Source organism: Salvelinus fontinalis, chromosome 38 (genome assembly GCF_029448725.1).
Source record: "Salvelinus fontinalis isolate EN_2023a chromosome 38, ASM2944872v1, whole genome shotgun sequence".
NCBI lineage: Eukaryota > Metazoa > Chordata > Actinopteri > Salmoniformes > Salmonidae > Salvelinus > Salvelinus fontinalis.
Window position 1 is genome coordinate 21268856 of NC_074702.1, and position 20213 is coordinate 21289068.

Here is a 20213-nt window from a genome sequence, read left to right on the forward strand (position 1 = left end):
CCTCAGTTTTTTTACCTCTTCCTGTTCATTGGCTTGTTTGAAAATGGATATGCCAGCCTTTAATTGGGCAGGTGTTTTTCTAAACTTGTCTTTTTGCAATTTCGGACAGTGGCTGTGTGTGTGTGTGTGTGTGTGTGTGTGTGTGTGTGTGTGTGTGTGTGTGTGTGTGTGTGTGTGTGTGGGTGTGTGTGTGTGTGTGTGTGTGTGTGTGTGTGTGTGTGTGTGTGTGTGTGTGTGTGTGTGTGTGTGTGTGTGTGTGTGTGAACCTCTGCCCAGCCATACATCAACACATGTTAAGGAAAGGGCCCCAACCTCTGGGCCACCTTTAGCCAGAAACGGAGCTCTTTAGGTGGGGAGACAAGCCAGGCAGCCCTCTCTCAGACTGTTGTATGGAGCTGCACACTGTCACATATACTGGGATATGAAATATGTTTTGGTCTGGGAGACCGGGTTAGTTACGGTCCAAACTGCTGTACTGTCTGTATGTTGTCGAGTTTGGTCTCTTCCAGTAAGGCATGTGATTGTAGTTAGAAGAGCAAATAGATAGGATGGAACGGTTGGTGTTGGTTTAGTTTGGTCTCTGTTCTAAAACGGTTGGTCGTGGTTTAGTTTGGTCTCTGTTCTAAAACGGTTGGTCGTGGTTTAGTTTGGTCTCTGTTCTAAAACGGTTGGTCGTGGTTTAGTTTGGTCTCTGTTCTAAAACGGTTGGTCGTGGTTTAGTTTGGTCTCTGTTCTAAAACGGTTGGTCGTGGTTTAGTTTGGTCTCTGTTCTAAAACGGTTGGTCGTGGTTTAGTTTGGTCTCTGTTCTAAAACGGTTGGTGTTGGTTTAGTTTGGTCTCTGTTCTAAAACGGTTGGTCGTGGCTTAGTTTGGTCTCTGTTCTAAAACGGTTGGTCGTGGTTTGTTTGGTCTCTGTTCTAAAACGGTTGGTCGTGGTTTAGTTTGGTCTCTGTTCTAAAACGGTTGGTCGTGGTTTAGTTTGGTCTCTGTTCTAAAACGGTTGGTCGTGGTTTAGTTTGGTCTCTGTTCTAAAACGGTTGGTCGTGGTTTAGTTTGGTCTCTGTTCTAAAACGGTTGGTCGTGGTTTAGTTTTGTCTCTGTTCTAAAACGGTTGGTCGTGGTTTAGTTTGGTCTCTGTTCTAAAACGGTTGGTCGTGGTTTAGTTTTGTCTCTGTTCTAAAACGGTTGGTCGTGGTTTAGTTTTGTCTCTGTTCTAAAACGGTTGGTCGTGGTTTAGTTTTGTCTCTGTTCTAAAACGGTTGGTCGTGGTTTAGTTTGGTCTCTGTTCTAAAACGGTTGGTCGTGGTTTAGTTTGGTCTCTGTTCTAAAACGGTTGGTGTTGGTTTAGTTTGGTCTCTGTTCTAAAACGGTTGGTCGTGGTTTAGTTTTGTCTCTGTTCTAAAACGGTTGGTCGTGGTTTAGTTTGGTCTCTGTTCTAAAACGGTTGGTCGTGGTTTAGTTTGGTCTCTGTTCTAAAACGGTTGGTGTTGGTTTAGTTTGGTCTCTGTTCTAAAACGGTTGGTCGTGGTTTAGTTTGGTCTCTGTTCTAAAACGGTTGGTCATGGTTTAGTTTGGTCTCTGTTCTAAAACGGTTGGTCGTGGTTTAGTTTGGTCTCTGTTCTAAAACGGTTGGTCGTGGTTTAGTTTGGTCTCTGTTCTAAAACGGTTGGTCGTGGTTTAGTTTTGTCTCTGTTCTAAAACGGTTGGTCGTGGTTTAGTTTGGTCTCTGTTCTAAAACGGTTGGTCGTGGTTTAGTTTGGTCTCTGTTCTAAAACGGTTGGTGTTGGTTTAGTTTGGTCTCTGTTCTAAAACGTTTGGTGTTGGTTTAGTTTGGTCTCTGTTCTAAAACGGTTGGTGTTGGTTTAGTTTGGTCTCTGTTCTAAAACGGTTGGTCGTGGTTTAGTTTGGTCTCTGTTCTAAAACGGTTGGTGTTGGTTTAGTTTGGTCTCTGTTCTAAAACGGTTGGTCGTGGTTTAGTTTGGTCTCTGTTCTAAAGCGGTTGGTCGTGGTTTAGTTTGGTCTCTGTTCTAAAACGGTTGGTCGTGGTTTAGTTTGGTCTCTGTTCTAAAACGGTTGGTCGTGGTTTAGTTTGGTCTCTGTTCTAAAACGGTTGGTCGTGGTTTAGTTTGGTCTCTGTTCTAAAACGGTTGGTCGTGGTTTGGTCTACATTATGTTCAATTTCCTACTGGACCGTTGTTACTGTTCAATTTCAGTAGAAGGTTTTATTTTATGGTTACGTCTACGGAACCATTTGGTTGTGGTCAAAAGAACTAGAGCATGCACCAAACCACCGTTGGTTGTGGTTTGAATGTGTTAGACCGTTGTGTAGTGTCGTGGTTCAGAAGATCATTTGGTTGTGGTTTGGTCTCAAATCTTGCAGATTGTTTGCTTGTGATATGATCTCTAGAAGTCCCTCTTTCTCCCCTGCCCAAAAGTGCACTTCCTGGTTTTGAAGTCAAAAATCAAACAGCTGTAAATCAAACAGACACCTGATCTACCTTTACAGTCTAAACCTGTCCCAACTACAAAGTCAACACCAAGGCTTTTTTTCCCCACTCTTTATGATGTCAACATTGTAAAAGTCGGGAGAGGAGAGGGAGATCGTTGGAAAGACACTGAGTTTTATGGTTATACTGTTGAGCAATGAGAGAGATATGGCCACACACTGACACATTGCCAAATTTGATAATGCACGCGAGCACACGCACGAACGCACCCAGAAAGAGAGAGTGAGGCAGACGGAGACATACAGAGACAGCACTCTCTAAATGGGGTTTAGCCTAGGAATTCCTATCCGCTTTAAGTAGTTGAGCATTAAGTAGTGCTTTAGCTAGCAGAGAAGACCCCATTCATTCAGTGACAGTAGCACTGCTCTCAACTTCAACATCTATTTCCTCTCCCCTCTCTTTAAGTCCTACTGGAATAGATCTCCTAACCACAAGGCATAACTGAAATCCTCCCAAAACAGCTGAGAAAGGAGGCTTCAAACACAAGACAAGATACATCTGTTTACGTCATCAGAAATGGCTCCCAAAGACAGAATAGGATATTAGGAACAAAGGAGGAACAAAGGTATTCTCAGTGGACTTGGAACTTGGAAGGGGATGGTGTATTTTATGACTGAAAAGCTTCCATTTCTAGAGTGTTAATTAGAGACGTTGATAGGAGAGGAGATTCTGGGAGAGAACACACACTTAAATACATGTACAGAATACAGTCAGACACAACAACACCCCACATCCCCCACCACACACGCACACACGCACACACGCACACACGCACACACACACACACACACACACACACACACACACACACACCTCAAAGCCTGCTTGCATAGCATCCCGTCAACAACCCTGCACCCCAGTAGTACATCACAATCACATTCCTCTGGCATTCACTTTATCACAACATATGGTTTTTCTCCACTGCAAATATATTCAGAGGGGGGACGTTCAAGATCTCCGAACTGTTGCCAAAAACGCCTGGTTCCAGCCGAGTAGCTAATGTATTCAACACATAGCAGGGAGAGGGGAGTTTGACTAGTTCACAGAGAGAGACCACAGTAGAACCAGAAACAGAGCTCAGAGAGCTGCATTTTCCTGACAAAATGTCAAGAATATTAAACAATTAAGAGAGTGTCATTTCACCTAATTTAAAACCCTTATTCAAGGTTTCAAAGACCTCTCTAATGAGAATAGGCTACCTGTCCTGTTGGGGGAGGACGCAACTACATTGCTACCTGCCATAAGATGAGGAACGGTGTCTGACAGACCAACCAACCTGTACATGTCCTCTATGCCTCTGTTATTGTTCAACATATGCTTATTTTGACCCTTGATTATTGTTGTTACTGTTGTCCCGTTGACAATATTGATTAATATTATAAATCTCCAAAGTAAGCTTTGGCAATACGTACATTGTTATGTCATGCCAATAAAGCAAATTGATTTGAGAGAGAGAAAAGAGAGAGAGAAAGATTAAAAGTAAGAGAGAGAGAACGAAAGACAGGGTGAGAGAGAACGAGAGAAAGAGCAAACGAAGAGAGCAAAAGGAGAGAAAAAGAGAGATAGAAAGAAGGAGGGAGAGAGCAAATGAAAGAGAGAAGGAGCGAGAGGAGGACAGAAAGAGAGCGAGAGAGAAAGTGAGAAAGGAGAGAGAACGAAAGAGCGAGAGAGAAGGAGAGAAAGAAAGAGTGAGAGAGGGCATGTATAGGTTCTCTGACTAATGTGAAAACATGATGGGGGGTTGAATGTGTTCCCTAAAGGAGACTTGTTCCCCAGCCTGTGTTTTTCCTGCCCAGTGTGGAGTGGAGACTGGAAGTTCCATATAAAATGTGATAAATCATGAAGTGAAACTGTGGTGTGTGTAGACGCAGAGGTATCAATCTTCTTCTGTGGTGGGAGAGAGAAGATACAGTTGAAGTCGGAAGTTTACATACACTTAGGTTAACTCGTTTTTCAACCACTCCACAAATTTCTTGTTAACAAACTACAGTTTTGGCAAGTCGGTTAGGACATCTACTTTGTACATGACACAAGTCATTTTTCCAACAATTGTTTACAGACAGATTATTTCACTGTATCACAATTTCAGTGGGTCAGAAGTTTACATGCACTAAATTGACTGTGCCTTTAAACAGCTTGGAAAATTCCAGAAAATTATGTCATTGCTTTAGAAGCTTCTGATAGGCTAATTGACATAATTTGAGTCAATTGGAGGTGTACCTGTGGATGTATTTCAAGGCCTACCTTCAAACTCAGTCACTCTTTGCTTGACATCATTGGCAAATCAAAAGAAATCAGCCAAGACCTCAGAAAATAAATTGTAGACCTCCGCAAGTCTGGTTCATCCTACCTTCCAAACGCCTGAAGGTACGACGTTCATCTGTACAAACAATTGTACGCAAGTATAAACCCCATGGGACCCCACAGCCGTCATACCGCTCAGGAAGGAGACGTGTTCTGTCTCCTAGAGATGAATGTATTTGATGCGAAAAGTGCAAATCAATCCCAGAACAGCAGCAAAGGACCTTGAGAAGATGCTGGAGGAAACAGGTACAAAAGTATCTATATCCACAGTAAAACAAGTCCTATATCGACATAACCTGAAAGGCCGCTCAGCAAGGAAAAAGCCACTGCTCCAAAACCACCATAAAAAGTCAGTCTACGGTTTGCAACTGCACATGGGGACAAAGATCATACTTTTTGGAGAAATGTCCTCTGGTCTGATGAAACAAAAATGGAACTGTTTGGCCATAATGACCATCGTTATGTTTGGAGGAAAAAGGGGGATGCTTGCAAGCCGAAGAACACCATCCCAACCGTGAAGCACATGGGTGGCAGCATCATGTTGTGGGGGAGCTTTGCTGCAGGAGGGACTGGTGCACTTCACAAAATAGATGGTATCATGAGGGAGGACAATTATGTGGATATATTGAAGCAACATCAAGACATCAGTCAGGAAGTTAAAGCTTGGTCGCAAATGGGTCTTCCAAATGGACAATGACCCCAAGCATACTTCCAAAGTTGCTTAAGGACAACAAAGTCAAGGTATTGGAGTGGCCATCACAAAGCCCTGACCTCAATCCCATAGAAAATTTGTGGGCAGAACTGAAAAAGCGTGTGCGAGCAAGGAGGTCTACAAACCTGACTCAGTTACACCAGCTCTGTCAGGAGGAATGGGCCAAAATTCACCCAACTTATTTTGGGAAGCTTGTGGAAGGCTTCCCGAAACGTTTGACCCAAGTTAAACAATTTTAAAAGGCAATGCTACCAAATACTAATTGAGTGTATGTAAACTTCTGACCCACTGGGATTGTGACGAAAGAAGTAAAAGCTGATTTCACATTTTTAAAATAAAGTGGTGATCCTAACTGACCTAAGATACAGAATTTTTACTAGGATTAAATGTCAGGAATTGTGAAACACTGAGTTTAAATGTATTTGGCTAAGGTGTATGTAAACTTCCGACTTCAACTGTATGTATAAACACATGCATGCAAACACACACTGAAATAGATATACAGTGAAAACACACAAAACAAGAAGGCCACAACATCTAGGTCATTCTATGATGAACCTCAAGTAGAAAGACCTAAAGCTATGCTTACTGACAGACATGGAGAGAGTAAACAAGAGAGACAGAGAGATACAAGTGAGAGAGCAACATTATACCCACAACACCAAATCCACAGCCATATTGTAAAGCAGCCCAACATTTGACCTAATGACAGAGCAAAGCTAACAGTTCTGAGTAATGAAGGCCATGTGATAAACAGTACTGACTGAACTGACACCCTCAGGTGCTGCTGACAGGGTGTATGTGTGCACGTGTTCGTGTGTGTATGTGTGTATGTGTGTTCGTGTTCGTGTGTGTGTGTGTGTGTGTGTGTGTGTGTGTGTGTGTGTGTGTGTGTGTGTGTGTGTGTGTGTGTGTGTGTGTGTGTGTGTGTGTGTGGGAGAGAGAGAGAGAGAGAGAAAGGGCCAAGCGCAGCTGTTATAACCAGAGTCTCAGCAGGCCGCCCAGGTGATGTCATCAGAGCGAGACACAGGGTCAGGTGAGGAGAGGGTGAGCTGGAGCGATGAGGAGAACGACATAAGAGGGTCTCACTGTGTACCGGAGACAGGAATCTACACATCTTACAAGTATGTGTGTGTGTCATAAGAGAAAATATTCTGTATATCCTTCAGGCACAAATATAAGCACAAATAGGCTATATCAGGGAGTACAGTACATTTGTGTCTGTGTACTGTATGTGTTTTTTCAACTGTCAGGTCCCACACAGTATTGGTAGTGGGAAGTTCATACAAACTACAAATCCCATCCACTTTTATACAATGCCTGGAATAGGGTGTACTGCAAGGCCATGAAGTGGGGCTTGTGTGTGTGTGTGTGTGCGTGCGTGCGTTCGTGCCCAGTCTCCGTGGGAGACTGTTGCCGCCGGTGTTGTTGGAAACGTAAACAACTTTTGCGTTTACAGCCGATTGAAAAAGCAACATCTTTGGGGTTTGTAACAAATTACTGTTTACATAAAGAGTGACAGGGCTTTGGTCATACAGGAGTCGCCTGACTCTCTCGCTCTGTGTGTGTGTGTGTGTGTGTGTGTGTGTGTGTGTGTGTGTGTGTGTGTGTGTGTGTGTGTGTGTGTTTTGGCAGCAGAACAACAGTGAAAGGAAAGAGACCGGATGACATGGATCCTGTCCGCTCAATACTCTTGACACACACACACACACACACACTACAGTTCTGCGTCAGGTCGGATACACACCACAAAAAAAGATATATATACACTGCTCAAAAAAATAAAGGGAACACTTAAACAACACATTGTAACTCCAAGTCAATCACACTTCTGGGAAATCAAACTGTCCAATTAGGAAGCAACACTGATTGACAATAAATTTCACATGCTGTTGTGCAAATGGAATAGACAAAAGGTGGAAATTATAGGCAATTAGCAAGACACCCCCAAAAAAGGAGTGATTCTGCAGGTGGTGACCACAGACCACTTCTCAGTTCCTATGCTTCCTGGCTGATGTTTTGGTCACTTTTGAATGCTGGCGGTGCTCTCACTCTAGTGGTAGCATGAGACGGAGTCTACAACCCACACAAGTGGCTCAGGTAGTGCAGTTCATCCAGGATGGCACATCAATGCGAGCTGTGACAAAAAGGTTTGCTGTGTCTGTCAGCGTAGTGTCCAGAGCATGGAGGCACTACCAGTAGACAGGCCAGTACATCAGGAGACGTGGAGGAGGCCGTAGGAGGGCAACAACCCAGCAGCAGGACCGCTACCTCCGCCTTTGTGCAAGGAGGTGCACTGCCAGAGCCCTGCAAAATGACCTCCAGCATGCCACAAATGTGCATATGTCTGCTCAAACGGTCAGAAACAGACTCCATGAGGGTGGTATGAGGGCCCAACGTCCACAGGTGGGGGTTGTGCTTACAGCCCAGCACCGTGCAGGACGTTTGGCATTTGCCAGAGAACACCAAGATTGGCAAATTCGCCACTGGCGCCCTGTGCTCTTCACAGATGAAAGCAGGTTCACACTGAGCACATGTGACAGACGTGACAGAGTCTGGAGACGCCGTGGAGTATGTTCTGCTGCCTGCAACATCCTCCAGCATGACCGGTTTGGCGGTGGGTCAGTCATGGTGTGTGGTGGCATTTCTTTGTGGGGCCGCACAGCCCTTCATGTGCTCGCCAGAGGTAGCCTGACTGCCATTAGGTACCGAGATGAGATCCTCAGACCCCTTGTGAGACCATATGCTGACACATGCACATTTGTGGCCGGCTGGAGGTCATTTTGCAGGGCTCTGGCAGTGCACCTCCTTGCACAAAGGCGGAGGTAGCGGTCCTGCTGCTGGGTTGTTGCCCTCCTACGGCCTCCTCCACGTCTCCTGATGTACTGGCCTGTCTCCTGGTAGTGCCTCCATGCTCTGGACACTACGCTGACAGACACAGCAAACCTTTTTGCCACAGCTCGCATTGATGTGCCATCCTGGATAAACTGCACTACCTGAGCCACTTGTGTGGGTTGTAGACTCCGTCTCATGCTACCACTAGAGTGAGAGCACCGCCAGCATTCAAAAGTGACCAAAACATCAGCCAGGAAGCATAGGAACTGAGAAGTGGTCTGTGGTCACCACCTGCAGAATCACTCCTTTTTTGGGGGTGTCTTGCTAATTGCCTATAATTTCCACCTTTTGTCTATTCCATTTGCACAACAGCATGTGAAATTTATTGTCAATCAGTGTTGCTTCCTAAGTGGACAGTTTGATTTCATAGAAGTGTGATTGACTTGGAGTTACAATGTGTTGTTTAAGTGTACCCTTTATTTTTTTGAGCAGTGTATATATCAGCTGGTAGGTGGAATGAAAACATTGGGCTCACGGATCAGAACAATTATATTACTGGTCAGAAACGTTTTAAATCCAGATAATAGGGACTACACTTTTTACAAACCCAGGAGCTTGTTGTGTTACATCGTGTTGAGAATTTCATTCTGTGAGCGGCGAGGCTTCCAGCCATGAACGTATTGAGAGAGTGTGGCGCAGGGACGTATTGAGAGAGTGTGGAGCAGGGACGTATTGAGAGAGTGTGGAGCAGGGACGTATTGAGAGAGTGTGGAGCAGGGACGTATTGAGAGAGTGTGGAGCAGGGACGTATTGAGAGAGTGTGGCGCAGGGACGTATTGAGAGAGTGTGGCGCAGGGACGTATTGAGAGAGTGTGGCGCAGGGACGTATTGAGAGAGTGTGGCGCAGGGACATATTGAGAGAGTGTGGAGCAGGGACGTATTGAGAGAGTGTGGAGCAGGGGCGCATTGAGAGAGTGTGGAGCAGGGAACTGTCCATTATTTATGTGGTGCTGAAACATTCTAATTCATCTAAGTGCAGAGCTTTTGTTCCCTCCCCCCACATGAGAATAGGCAATGCCAAGTTGACTTTCTCTGGCTAGCCTAGCTCACGCAAAAATGGGTAACATAGGCCTAACTGGAGAAATAAAAAGAAAGGTTATGATGGGGGAATAGGCTACATCATCGTGGAAACAGATGCTGCGTGAGTGAAATCCCCGGTTCGTAAGGACAACAACCCGGTAGATGGATACACAGCCTGCAAAAAGTGCAAGCAAGTATTTGTTCATGATAATTCAATTAAATATCAGTTAATTATTAGCCTATATTAATTCAGGCTTTTGTTTATTTAGACCATACGCAGGCCATATAAAGTGTAAACCGGTGCGGCTAGTAAAAATGTGAATATGCATATAATAGCCTATTAAATAAATGTAGCCTATTTTTGCAGCCTACTGTGCAATCGGAAAGTATTCAGACCCCTTCACTTTATCCACATTTTGTTACATTACAGCCTTATTCGAAAATTAATTATATTGTTTTTTCCCCTCATCAATGTATACACAATACCCAATAATGACAAAGCATTTGTTGCAAATGTCTTTAAAAAACAACAACTGAAATATCACATTTACACAAGTATTCAGACCATTTACTCAGTACCTTGTGGAAGCACCTTTGGCAGCGATTACAGCCTTCTTGGGTATGACGCTAAAAGCTTGGCACACCTGTATTTGGGGAGTTCTCCCATTCTTCTCTGCAGATCGTCTCAAGCTCTGTCAGGTTGGATGCTGAGTGTCGCTGCACAGCTATTTTCAGGTCTCTCCAGAGATGTTTGATCTGGTTCAAGTTCGTGCTCTGGCTGGGCAGCTCAAGGAAATTCAGAGACTTGTCCTGAAGCCACTCCTGCGTTGTCTTGGCTGTGTGCTTAGTGGTGTCGTTGTCCTGTTGGACGGTGAACCTTCACCCCCAGTCGGAGGTCCTTTGGACTCTGGAGCAGGATTTAATCAAGGATCTCTCTGTATTTTGCTCCGTTCATCTTTCCCTTGATCTTGACTAGTCTCCAAGTCACTGCCGGTGAAAAACATCCCCACAGCATGATGCTGCCACCGCCATGCTTCACCGTAGGGGTGGTATTGGCCAGGTGATGAGTGGTGCCTGGTTTCCTCCAGATGTAACACTTGACATTCAGGCCAAATAGTTCCATCTTGGTTTCATCAGACCAGAGAATCTTGTTTCTCACGGTCAGAGAGTCTTTTAGCTGCCTTTTGGGAAACTCTAAGCGGGCTGTCATGTGCCAATTACTGGGGAGTGGTCACTCTACCATTAAGACCTTATTGGTTGAATGCTGCAGAGATGGTTGTTCTTCTGGTAGGTTCTCCCATCTCCACAGAGGAACCCTGGAGCTCTGTCAGAGTGACCATCAGGTTCTTGCTCACCTCCCTGACCAAGGCTCTTCTCCCCCGATTGCGCAGTTTGGCCAGGTGGCCAGCTCTAGGAAGAGTCTTGGTGGTTCCAAACTTCTTCCATTTAAGAATGGTAGAGGCCAGGCCTCCCGAGTAGCGCAGTGATCTAAGGCACTGCATTGCAGTGCTTGAGGCGTCACTACAGATCCACGTTACATCCCGGGCTGTGTCACAGCTGGCTGCGACCGGGAGACCCATGGGGGTCTCATGGGGCGGCAGGTAGCCTAGTGGTTAGAGCGTTGGACTAGTAACCAGAAGGTTGCAAGATCTAATTCCCGAGCTGACAAGGTACAAATCTGTCGTTCTGCCCCTGAACAAGGCAGTTAACCCACTGTTCCTAGGCCGTCATTGAAAATAAGAATATGTTCTGAACTGACTTGCCTAGATAAATAAAGGTACAATTTAAAAAATGAAGCAGCGCACAATTTGCCCAGTGTCGTCCAGGTTAGGGGAGGGTTTGGCCGGCCGGGATGTCCGTGTCCCATCTCCAACGACTTCTGTGGCGGGCCGGGCGCATGCACGCTGACACAGTTGCCAGTTGTCCGGGTTAAGCGAGCAGTGTGTCAAGAATCAGTGCGGCTTGGCAGGGTCGTGTTTCGGAGGACACATGGCTTTCGACCTTCACCTCTCCCGCGTCCATACGGGAGTAGCAGAGATGGGACTAACTACCAAATGGATATCACGGAATTGGGGAGGAAAAGGGGTAAAAAGTTTTTTTAAAGAATGAAAGGTGGAGGCCACTGTGTTCTTGGGGAATTTCAATGCTGCAGACATTTTTTGGTACCCTTCCCCAGATCTGTGCCTCGACACAATCCTGTCTCGGAGCTCTACGGACAATTCCTTCGACTTCATGGCTTGGTTGTTGCTCTGACATGCACTGTCAACTGTGGGACCTTATATAGACAGGTGTGTACCTTCCCAAATCATGTTCAATCAATTGAATTTACCACAGGTGGACTCCAATCAAGTTGTAGAAACATCGCAAGGATGATCAATGGAAACAGGATGCGCCTAAGCTCAATTTTAAGTCTCATAGCAAAGGGACTGAATACTTATGGTATAAAAAAAATATATACGTTTTTTATTTTTAATACATTTGCAAACATATCTAAAATCTTGGTTTTTCGCTTTGTCATTATGGGGTATTGTGTGTAGATTGATGAGGGGAAAAAACGATTTAATCCATTGTAGAATAAGGCTGTAATGTAACAAAATGTTGAAAAAGTGAAGGGGTCTGAATACTTTGCAAATGCACTATTCAATGATTATTTAAGTTTCATTTAAACTATTTGATTATCTAAACGATATTGAATATAAAGATCTCGTTTTGTTATGTCGCCTATAGGCTTTCATTAGTGAAAAAGGCTAATTAGAAGGCTATTATTAATAAAGCGATTTTAGTCAATGTGACGCATCGCATTGTGTAGACAAAAAGGTAGCCTATCGTTCTTAATTCATGGCATGGTTTCCTTTTACACAAATGTTGAATAGACATCCAGACAAATTAATTCATGCGGGGAAGGGGAATAATAGCATACTACTTACGGAGTCATGAAAACAATTACATAAATTGGATTTAAGTTGGTGGGTCACGGATCGGCTCTCGGAACAATACTTTGAGGGTGGGTCGGGGGAAAAAAAAAAATCTGTCCTGATGCCAGATATCTCCAAAAAAAAGCTGTGCAGGACTCTGACACACACACACACACACACACACACACACACACACACACACACACACACACACACACACACACACACACACACACACACACACACACACACACACACACACACACACCCTGGATGGACATAATATAAGGGATACCTCCAGTAGTCCCAAATAACACACACTATTGCGACTTTTCGGGTTTACTGCCCACATCCATACAGTAACAGTCCCAAGCTACTGCATAAGCTGCCATAACTATCAAAGACCCTTGCTTCTAAGCCACTACCATGACAGTGTTATGTACTGTAAGCCTAACGACAAACAATGTCAAGCTTAACATCAAAATACATTTAAATTAAAAATACAACTACACTATCCCAGAACTCTCAAAGTATTCTGGGTCAAGAACCCATATCCATGTCGTGAATTAATTACAAACTCCAAAGCATGAATGCGTAAAGCACTCAATAAAGGCAACTAATTCTTCTATTTGCGGAGCGGGAGGTTTTCAACTGGAAAATCATCGTTAATATTTCCTCCCTCCACTGTATCCATATTCATTAGTCTGGCTGGTGGCTACCTACCGCTTCACAATACTGCCCGTGTCCATCAACAGTCCTCATATATCATATTAAACACCTCACATTAATCAACTGCTGTGTTTGATGGGGTGGAAACTAGGGAGAGAACCCCTGAAGGGAAATGGTCGAGTTGATTTGTCATCAACACACTTATACGTGTGATGGGTGACTGCTAAAGAGGGGCAAGGGGAGAGGAAGAAACGAAAGAGGGAGGAAGAGAGAGAGAGGAGGGAGGGAGGAAGAGAGAGAGAGAGAGGGAGGGAGAGAGAGGAGGGAGGAAGAGCGAGAGGAGGGAGGAAGAAGCATAAAAGGAGTGGGGGTAAAAAGGTATTTGGCCTGCTTAATGAAGTTCAGACACACACACACACACTTTTGTTAGAACTCAATGACCCATGGGGGTGGTGGTTGGGCGCACACACACACCACTGTAGGCCTGAGTGTGTGAAGGCCATAAACAGGGCTATGATTGAGACATGTGCTCTTTTCTCCAACCATAACAGCTTTACCAGGGGAATAGTGTTTTTCTAGGCATTCTCACAGCCAGGGGTTAACATTGGAACAACAGACAGAGCGTGCACACACACACCTCTGTGGGACAGGATTTATTAGGCATTCTCAGAGGAAGGGGTTAACGGCATCATTACAGGCTATACTGAACACTAATGAAGAGAAACTGCTTTTTCTCTCTCTCTCTCTCACACACACACACACACACACACACACACCGAGAGACAGAGAGATACACACAAACACTCTGATACACACAAACACTCTTCACACACACACACACACACACACACCGAGAGACAGAGAGATACACACAAACACTCTGATACACACAAACACTCTTCCCTCTCTCACCTGGCATCATGACTGGTGTGGGTACGTTGGCCTCGGAGGCCAGGGACAGCCGTCCACCCTTGCCCAGGCGGTCACACAGCAGGGTGATGTGCTTCTTCAGGCGGACCGTGTCTTTGGGCATGCTGAGCTGGGAGGTGGACAGAGACAGGGCCTGGTCCTTAGGACTGCGAGACAGACAGGTCCTCAGGAGGTGAGACACGGCCGCGTCCACACTCTCCTCCCAACCCTAAGAGAGAGAGACACAGAGACAGAGACAGGTATTCTGTTATTCGAGCATATGAGACAGGGGGGTTAGGGAGAGCAAAGTAGGAAATGGGGAAAGAAGGCAGAGAACAATAGATAGTGATCGAAAGAGTGAGAGAACAAAAAGTGACATAATTCGATAGAGAGAAATTGACAGGGAGAAAGAGAGAAGCTGGGCATGCGGTCCATACATGTATAAGTGAGATTCAGATCAGATTGTAAGGAAAGAGGAATAAATCATACAACGAGAGGAAGTGACTTCTGACTATTGAGATGCACCATGTCTGGCAGCCGTCACAACCCAATTGTCTGGCCTTGAATGCATAGTGCCCCCTGTGTCCAGGATTATGTACTACCATGTACTACTGTATTTATTTACAGGCCAAGACAGTCTGTTTATCTAGCTACTACTGTATCAGTCTGTTCCGTTCCAGTCTAGCCTAAACACTGCCTGATCTCTTCCGTGTGTGAGGAACACACACACACACACACACACACACACACACACACACACACACACACACACACACACACACACAGGTATCATAACAAACACGCCGGCATAGGCCCATTGTGTGGCAGTATATACATGCGCCAGCCACACACACACACACACACACAAAACCGTATACTGTTTCTACACAGATGAGCACATTCTGCAGAGACACAGAGAGCAGATACAAAATTCACCCCGCAGACGAGCCAATAATGTGAATCCCTCAGACGTGAAACAGCACCAATTATCATTCAATCCAATTGCCTCTCCAGGAGAAAGACAAAAATATCTTGTCTGGCCATCTCTCACAGATACGGACCCCCCCCCCCCCCCCCCACCACCACACACACACAATCTAAGATAGTCCAGGCGGACCGAGCTGGGCTGTGGGGGTGTTGACAGGCAGCCAGGGTTTGGGGCTGAGGCTGCCCCCCTGCTGATAGGCCTCTACAGAGCCCTAATGACAGGTAATCAGACCCGTAATGATGATGACAGGGAAGAGACATGACATTACTCAGTGAGAGAGAAGAGAGAAAAAGGAGAATGAAATGCAGAGAGAAAGCAGTAGAGGTGAGAGAAAGCAGTAGAGGTGAGAGAAAGCAGTAGAGGTGAGAGAAAGCAGTAGAGGTGAGAGAAAGCAGTAGAGGTGAGAGAAAGCAGTAGAGGTGAAAGAAAGCAGTAGAGGTGAGAGAAAGGGAGACTATTGAGGAAGAAGGCGGTAGAACATAGATCTCAACTCACACTGAAACAATAACTTTCAACAGGCTATCAGGACCCCCAACATGTTGAACTGGACTAACAGTACAGATTTCACCAGCTGGGTAAACAATATTAGGATATACATTTACTTAATTAGGGTTAAGCTTTGCTCAAGGGCACAGATTTTCCAGCTAGTCAGCTCGGGGATTCGAACCAGCGACCTTTCGGTTACTGGCCCAACGCTCTTATCCGCCCGGCTACCTGGCTTCTCAATTTCAATTTGAAATGAAGGGCAGTGAAGGGCACAGCGATGGGTTTGGAACTGGGCCCAAGTGGCAAATCATATGGTAGAGTGATAATGGACATCCTGCAAGCTGAGGACGACCTTGGACATCTTTGTTTGTGATTAAGAGAAAGTGAAGGTCAGGAGAACAAGAAGCTGGGGGAGGGAATGGAGAAGTCCTTTTGTCTGGTAATAAATAGAGTTCACTTCCCCTCTGACAACGCACATTGTGGAAATCCCAGTTGCGATTTCAAAATAACTTGTTATTATGGATAACAGAATGGGGCCTAATATAGAGCCCTGAGGGACTCCCCCAGGGACTGACAAAGGTTCAGACAGTAATCCTTCAGAGTTGACATGCTCAACTTGACTGGAAAAGTAATTTAAAGACCAGGCATGAGAAGAGACTGGAAATACAATGTCATGCTGTGAGCCAAGCAAAGCAAAATAATCTCTATAGAATCAAATCCCCCGACTAATCCATAAATATTTATTGTCACAGGCAGATATTTGATATAATTTAATACTTTAGTAGTTCCACATATGACCTGATGTAAAAGCAAACCGTATCTCATCCTTTTTCATTGTATGAGTAGTTAGCTCCCCTTTCTGTGCATTTTGCAATTCATTACTACCACAATCAAATGAATATTGTACTCAACTCCTGACAATACTCCTCCTTTGAATTTCCATCAAGAGAAGAAGAAATGATGAGACAGCTAGGGAGACATATGGAGAGAGGGAAGTGTGGGGGAGGAGGAAAAGTTGAGCGGTAGAGAGGTTTCTAGCACTAGTTTCTAGTAATGTAAACTTAAGGGAAGATGGGTGCAGGAATAGAACTGAGACATTAAGAGTCAGCAGCTCTATTCACAGCAGAGTGGAAAGCGAGGGAAAGAAACGGAGAACGAGAACAAGTGGAAGAAAAAGGGGGAGAAGGAGGTTGTTCTGGTTGGCCGCATCAATCTGCTGGGTCGGGCCAAGCTAAACGAGCGCCCCGTCAATTACCAGAGAGACGCGTTTCCTGTGACCCTTCTCCTCCTCTCTTCTCCCGCTTACCTTCTTCCCTCCTGTTTTACTGCGGCAAAGAGAGGCTATGGATGTGGATCAGTGGTCATGAAGGATAAGAGATGACAAGAGAGAAACTTCCCTCTCAAGTTTCAAGTTTTATTAGTCGTATGTACAGGATACACATAGTATACAGTGGCAGGTAGCCTAGCGGTTAAGAGCGTTGGGCCAGTAACTGAAAAGTCGCTGGTTCAAATCCCCAAGGTGGAAAAATCTGTTGTTCTGCTCCTGAGCAAGGCAGTTAACCCCCAAAAACAATTGCTCCCCGGGAACTGTGGACGTCGAGTAATGCAGCCGCCCGCACCTCTCTGGGTTAAATGCGGAAGACACATTTCAGCTAACTGCATTCAGTTGTGTAACTGACTAGGTTTCCCAACGTAATGCTTACTTGCAGGTTCCTTCGACAATACAACAACAATAAGAAATAATAAAAGATAAAAATACGAACAAAGTAAATGGTTCAGTAGAATAGAATAAACATTTTAGCGTAAGTATAATACAGGAAGGCACAATTTATAGTACAATATTTACACGTGTATCAGAGAAAGGAGAGATGGCGGAGAAGGTGTTTAAATTGTGCAATATTTGCAGTAGTACACAGTCAGGACGCTCTCAATGGTGCCGCGGTAGTATTTGGAGAGGACCCGGGGTGGTATGCTGAATTTCCTCAGCTGCCTTAGGAAGTAGAGATGCTGTTGCGCCCTCTTGACAAGAATGGTGGTGTTGTTGGTCCATGTCAAGTCCTCTGTTACGTGGACCCCAAGGAACTTTTTTATTATATACAATCTGCAGTGAAGCTGCTGAAAATGACATTACATTCTGTCATCCAGCAGAGACTCCCATCCAGAGCGACCCACAGGAGCAACAAGGGTCAAGTGCCCAGGTCAAGGCCACAAGGACAGATCCCCCACCCAGACGATTCGGGGAACCGTACCAGCAACCTAACTTCTCGGGCCACCGGCCCAGTTCCCCTCGAGAGCTGCCCCTCAACCACCCCGAGGAACTTAAACTGCTGACTCTCTCTACTGCAGTCCTGTTGATGTGGATCGGGGAATGTTCCCTCCTCTGCTTCCTGAAGTCAACAATCAACTCCTTTGTTTTGCAGACATTGAGGGAGAGGTTGTTGTCTTGGCACCACAATGCCAGTTCACTTACCTCCTCTCTATAGGCTGACTTGTCGTCGTTGGTTATCAGGCCTACAACCGTGGTGTCGTTAGCAAACTTGATGATGGAGTTGGTGTAGTGCAAAGCCACACAGCCGTGGGAAGAACAGGGAGCACAGCAGAGCTCTCCTCTGCAGCTTTTCCCCTCTTCTATCCCCACCCCCCTTCCCTTCCCCTCTTCCTTGTTTAATCAGCCCAGTTGCACAGGTCATTATCTAGAGCCTCTTTCTCTCTCCAACGTTTCTCATTCCCACCTAATTCTGTTCTCTCTTCTCTAATCCATCCTACCACTCCTTCACAGAAGACTTATTCCAATCCACAGAATTCCAAGGACTTATCCCAATTGGAATTCCAGTCCTGGGAGCGTCCGTGGGGAAAGGGAATCTCGTTCACCTGTGACGACCTCACCGGAGATGAAAACAATTCTAAAAGAGGTCAAATAGGTGAGACAAGGGGCCAAAGACAATCTCTTACTCACACATAAAATCTATCCCACACGCACACACACGCACCCTCATGTATGCGTGTCAGATGCTCCTATTAGCCCCTGGCCTTGTCTTTTCCGTACAGTACGTTATCTTTATTTCTGTCCAGTGTGAGTAGCGCTTCCTAAAATAGCCCATTTCTCCACACGTATGGCCTAATGCAGCAGGCCTGACCCTAATTACCTTTCATTAACTTAATCCCATTCACAAGAGCAACCGCAACAACAAACACACCGAAATACATACACACTCTCACCCTCAGTGACTCCATCTCTCTGGGGCCTCGTCAGCCCATTCAGGTGCAGGATGACTGGATGTCTGCTCGGATGTGTGCTCTCGGGCGTGTTTACTGTGTGTGTGTGTAAGGGGGTGTCTATCACAGTGAGGTTGTGTTTGCAGATGTCAATGTGTGTGTGTGTGTGTGTGTGTGTTAGCCACATGTCCCTATGTCTCTCTTGAAGGGGCAGTGGGGGTATTTGGTGTGAAATTGGGTAAATAGAGAGGACTGTATATAGATACACCTCTAACCTGTGTGATGATGAGATGTCATGTGTTTAATCACAGTGGAAACCCTAACAGACAGAGAGGCTATGGAACTACTGTATATGTCTGTCTGTCTTACACACACACTGCTGGCCCTGCTACAGGACACACCACAACTGGTGAGCGCACACACACACACACTGCTGGCCCTGCTACAGGACACACCACAACTGGTGAGCGCACACACACACACACTTTCGGTCTCTATGGGGGCAGAAATCTGTCGTCGTATCACGTGGACTCATGGAGGGCTTCTCTCAACACACTTGTTTATGTGACAGTCTAACATTACTAACAGAACAACTCCCCTGTGACACACATACACAACTCAACAAGACCCCTCTGGCCCTCTCAGAAAATGTCCCCCTCACTCCCCCTACCGCAATCTCACTGCCATAGCCTTCCTTGACCAAAGGGACATAAGGGCTGAATACAGGCTCCAGTTCAACGCTACACGATCTGAAACTTCACTAGCCTATTGGAGGCCTGTGGTAGGAAACATCGTTACTCCCTGTATATCTGTGAGGGTGAGAGGGAAGGGTGTACATTATGGTTTGGAATCAGGCCTATTCATCTCCTCTCCATTGTCCCGATTACATTCACTCTTTCTAGATATAACTCTTCTCTTCACACACAGGTCAGTAACACCGTCCTCATCCGCTGTGGAGCTGCCAGGAGTAAATTCAGTGGCACCTGGGAGAGAGTGTGTGGTAGCAGAACCCCTTAGGGGCTTCAGAGCGGATCACTGAGGTATTTTGTGTTTATTCTCCAGGGTCAGAGGGGGAGACTTGGGTCAAGCAGCCAGGAGATAGATGGGGAGAGAGAGAGAGAAAGCAATGTGTGTGTGCGTGTGTGTGTGAGTGTGAGTGTGTGTGTGTGTGTGCATACGTGCGTGTGTGTGTGCTCCCAGCAGTTGCGGTGTGTCCTGTACCAGGGGTAACAGTGTGTGTGTCTCACCAGCTGTGGTGTGTCCTGTAGCAGGGGTAACAGTGTGTGTGTCTCACCAGCTGTGGTGTGTCCTGTAGCAGGGGTAACAGCGTAGCCTCCAGGATGGTGTTCTGCTCTGTGTTGAGGCCCTGCCACAGGGAGACCAGGAGGATGAGGAGGTGGGTGGCGCTGCGCAGGCGGACAAACGCCTGATTCAGACATGCCCGGTTCTCCTCCGCTGCATCTGCCAACGCTATCACCTGACAGAGACAGAGAGAATCAGTGCCTGCTGTCATTCACCAGAAGCAACTTATCTAAGCAACTCTGAATCAAGCGTCAACTCTGTAACGCAAAAGGTACTTTATACAAGCAATT

At 45.7% G+C, this 20213-nt stretch overlaps 1 protein-coding gene across 2 annotated transcripts in view; it reads right to left on the reverse strand.

Moving 5' to 3' along the window:
• Nucleotides 1–20213, reverse strand: part of bbs9 (Bardet-Biedl syndrome 9) — a 187687-nt gene that overhangs the window by 75212 nt on the left and 92262 nt on the right. For both annotated transcript variants that reach the window (XM_055904882.1, XM_055904881.1), the window contains 2 exons: nt 19916–20098; nt 13935–14160 (listed from right to left, as the gene is read on the reverse strand). In XM_055904882.1, the coding sequence (XP_055760857.1) occupies nt 13935–14160; nt 19916–20098 (409 nt within the window). The remainder of the gene's footprint in view (nt 1–13934; nt 14161–19915; nt 20099–20213) is intronic.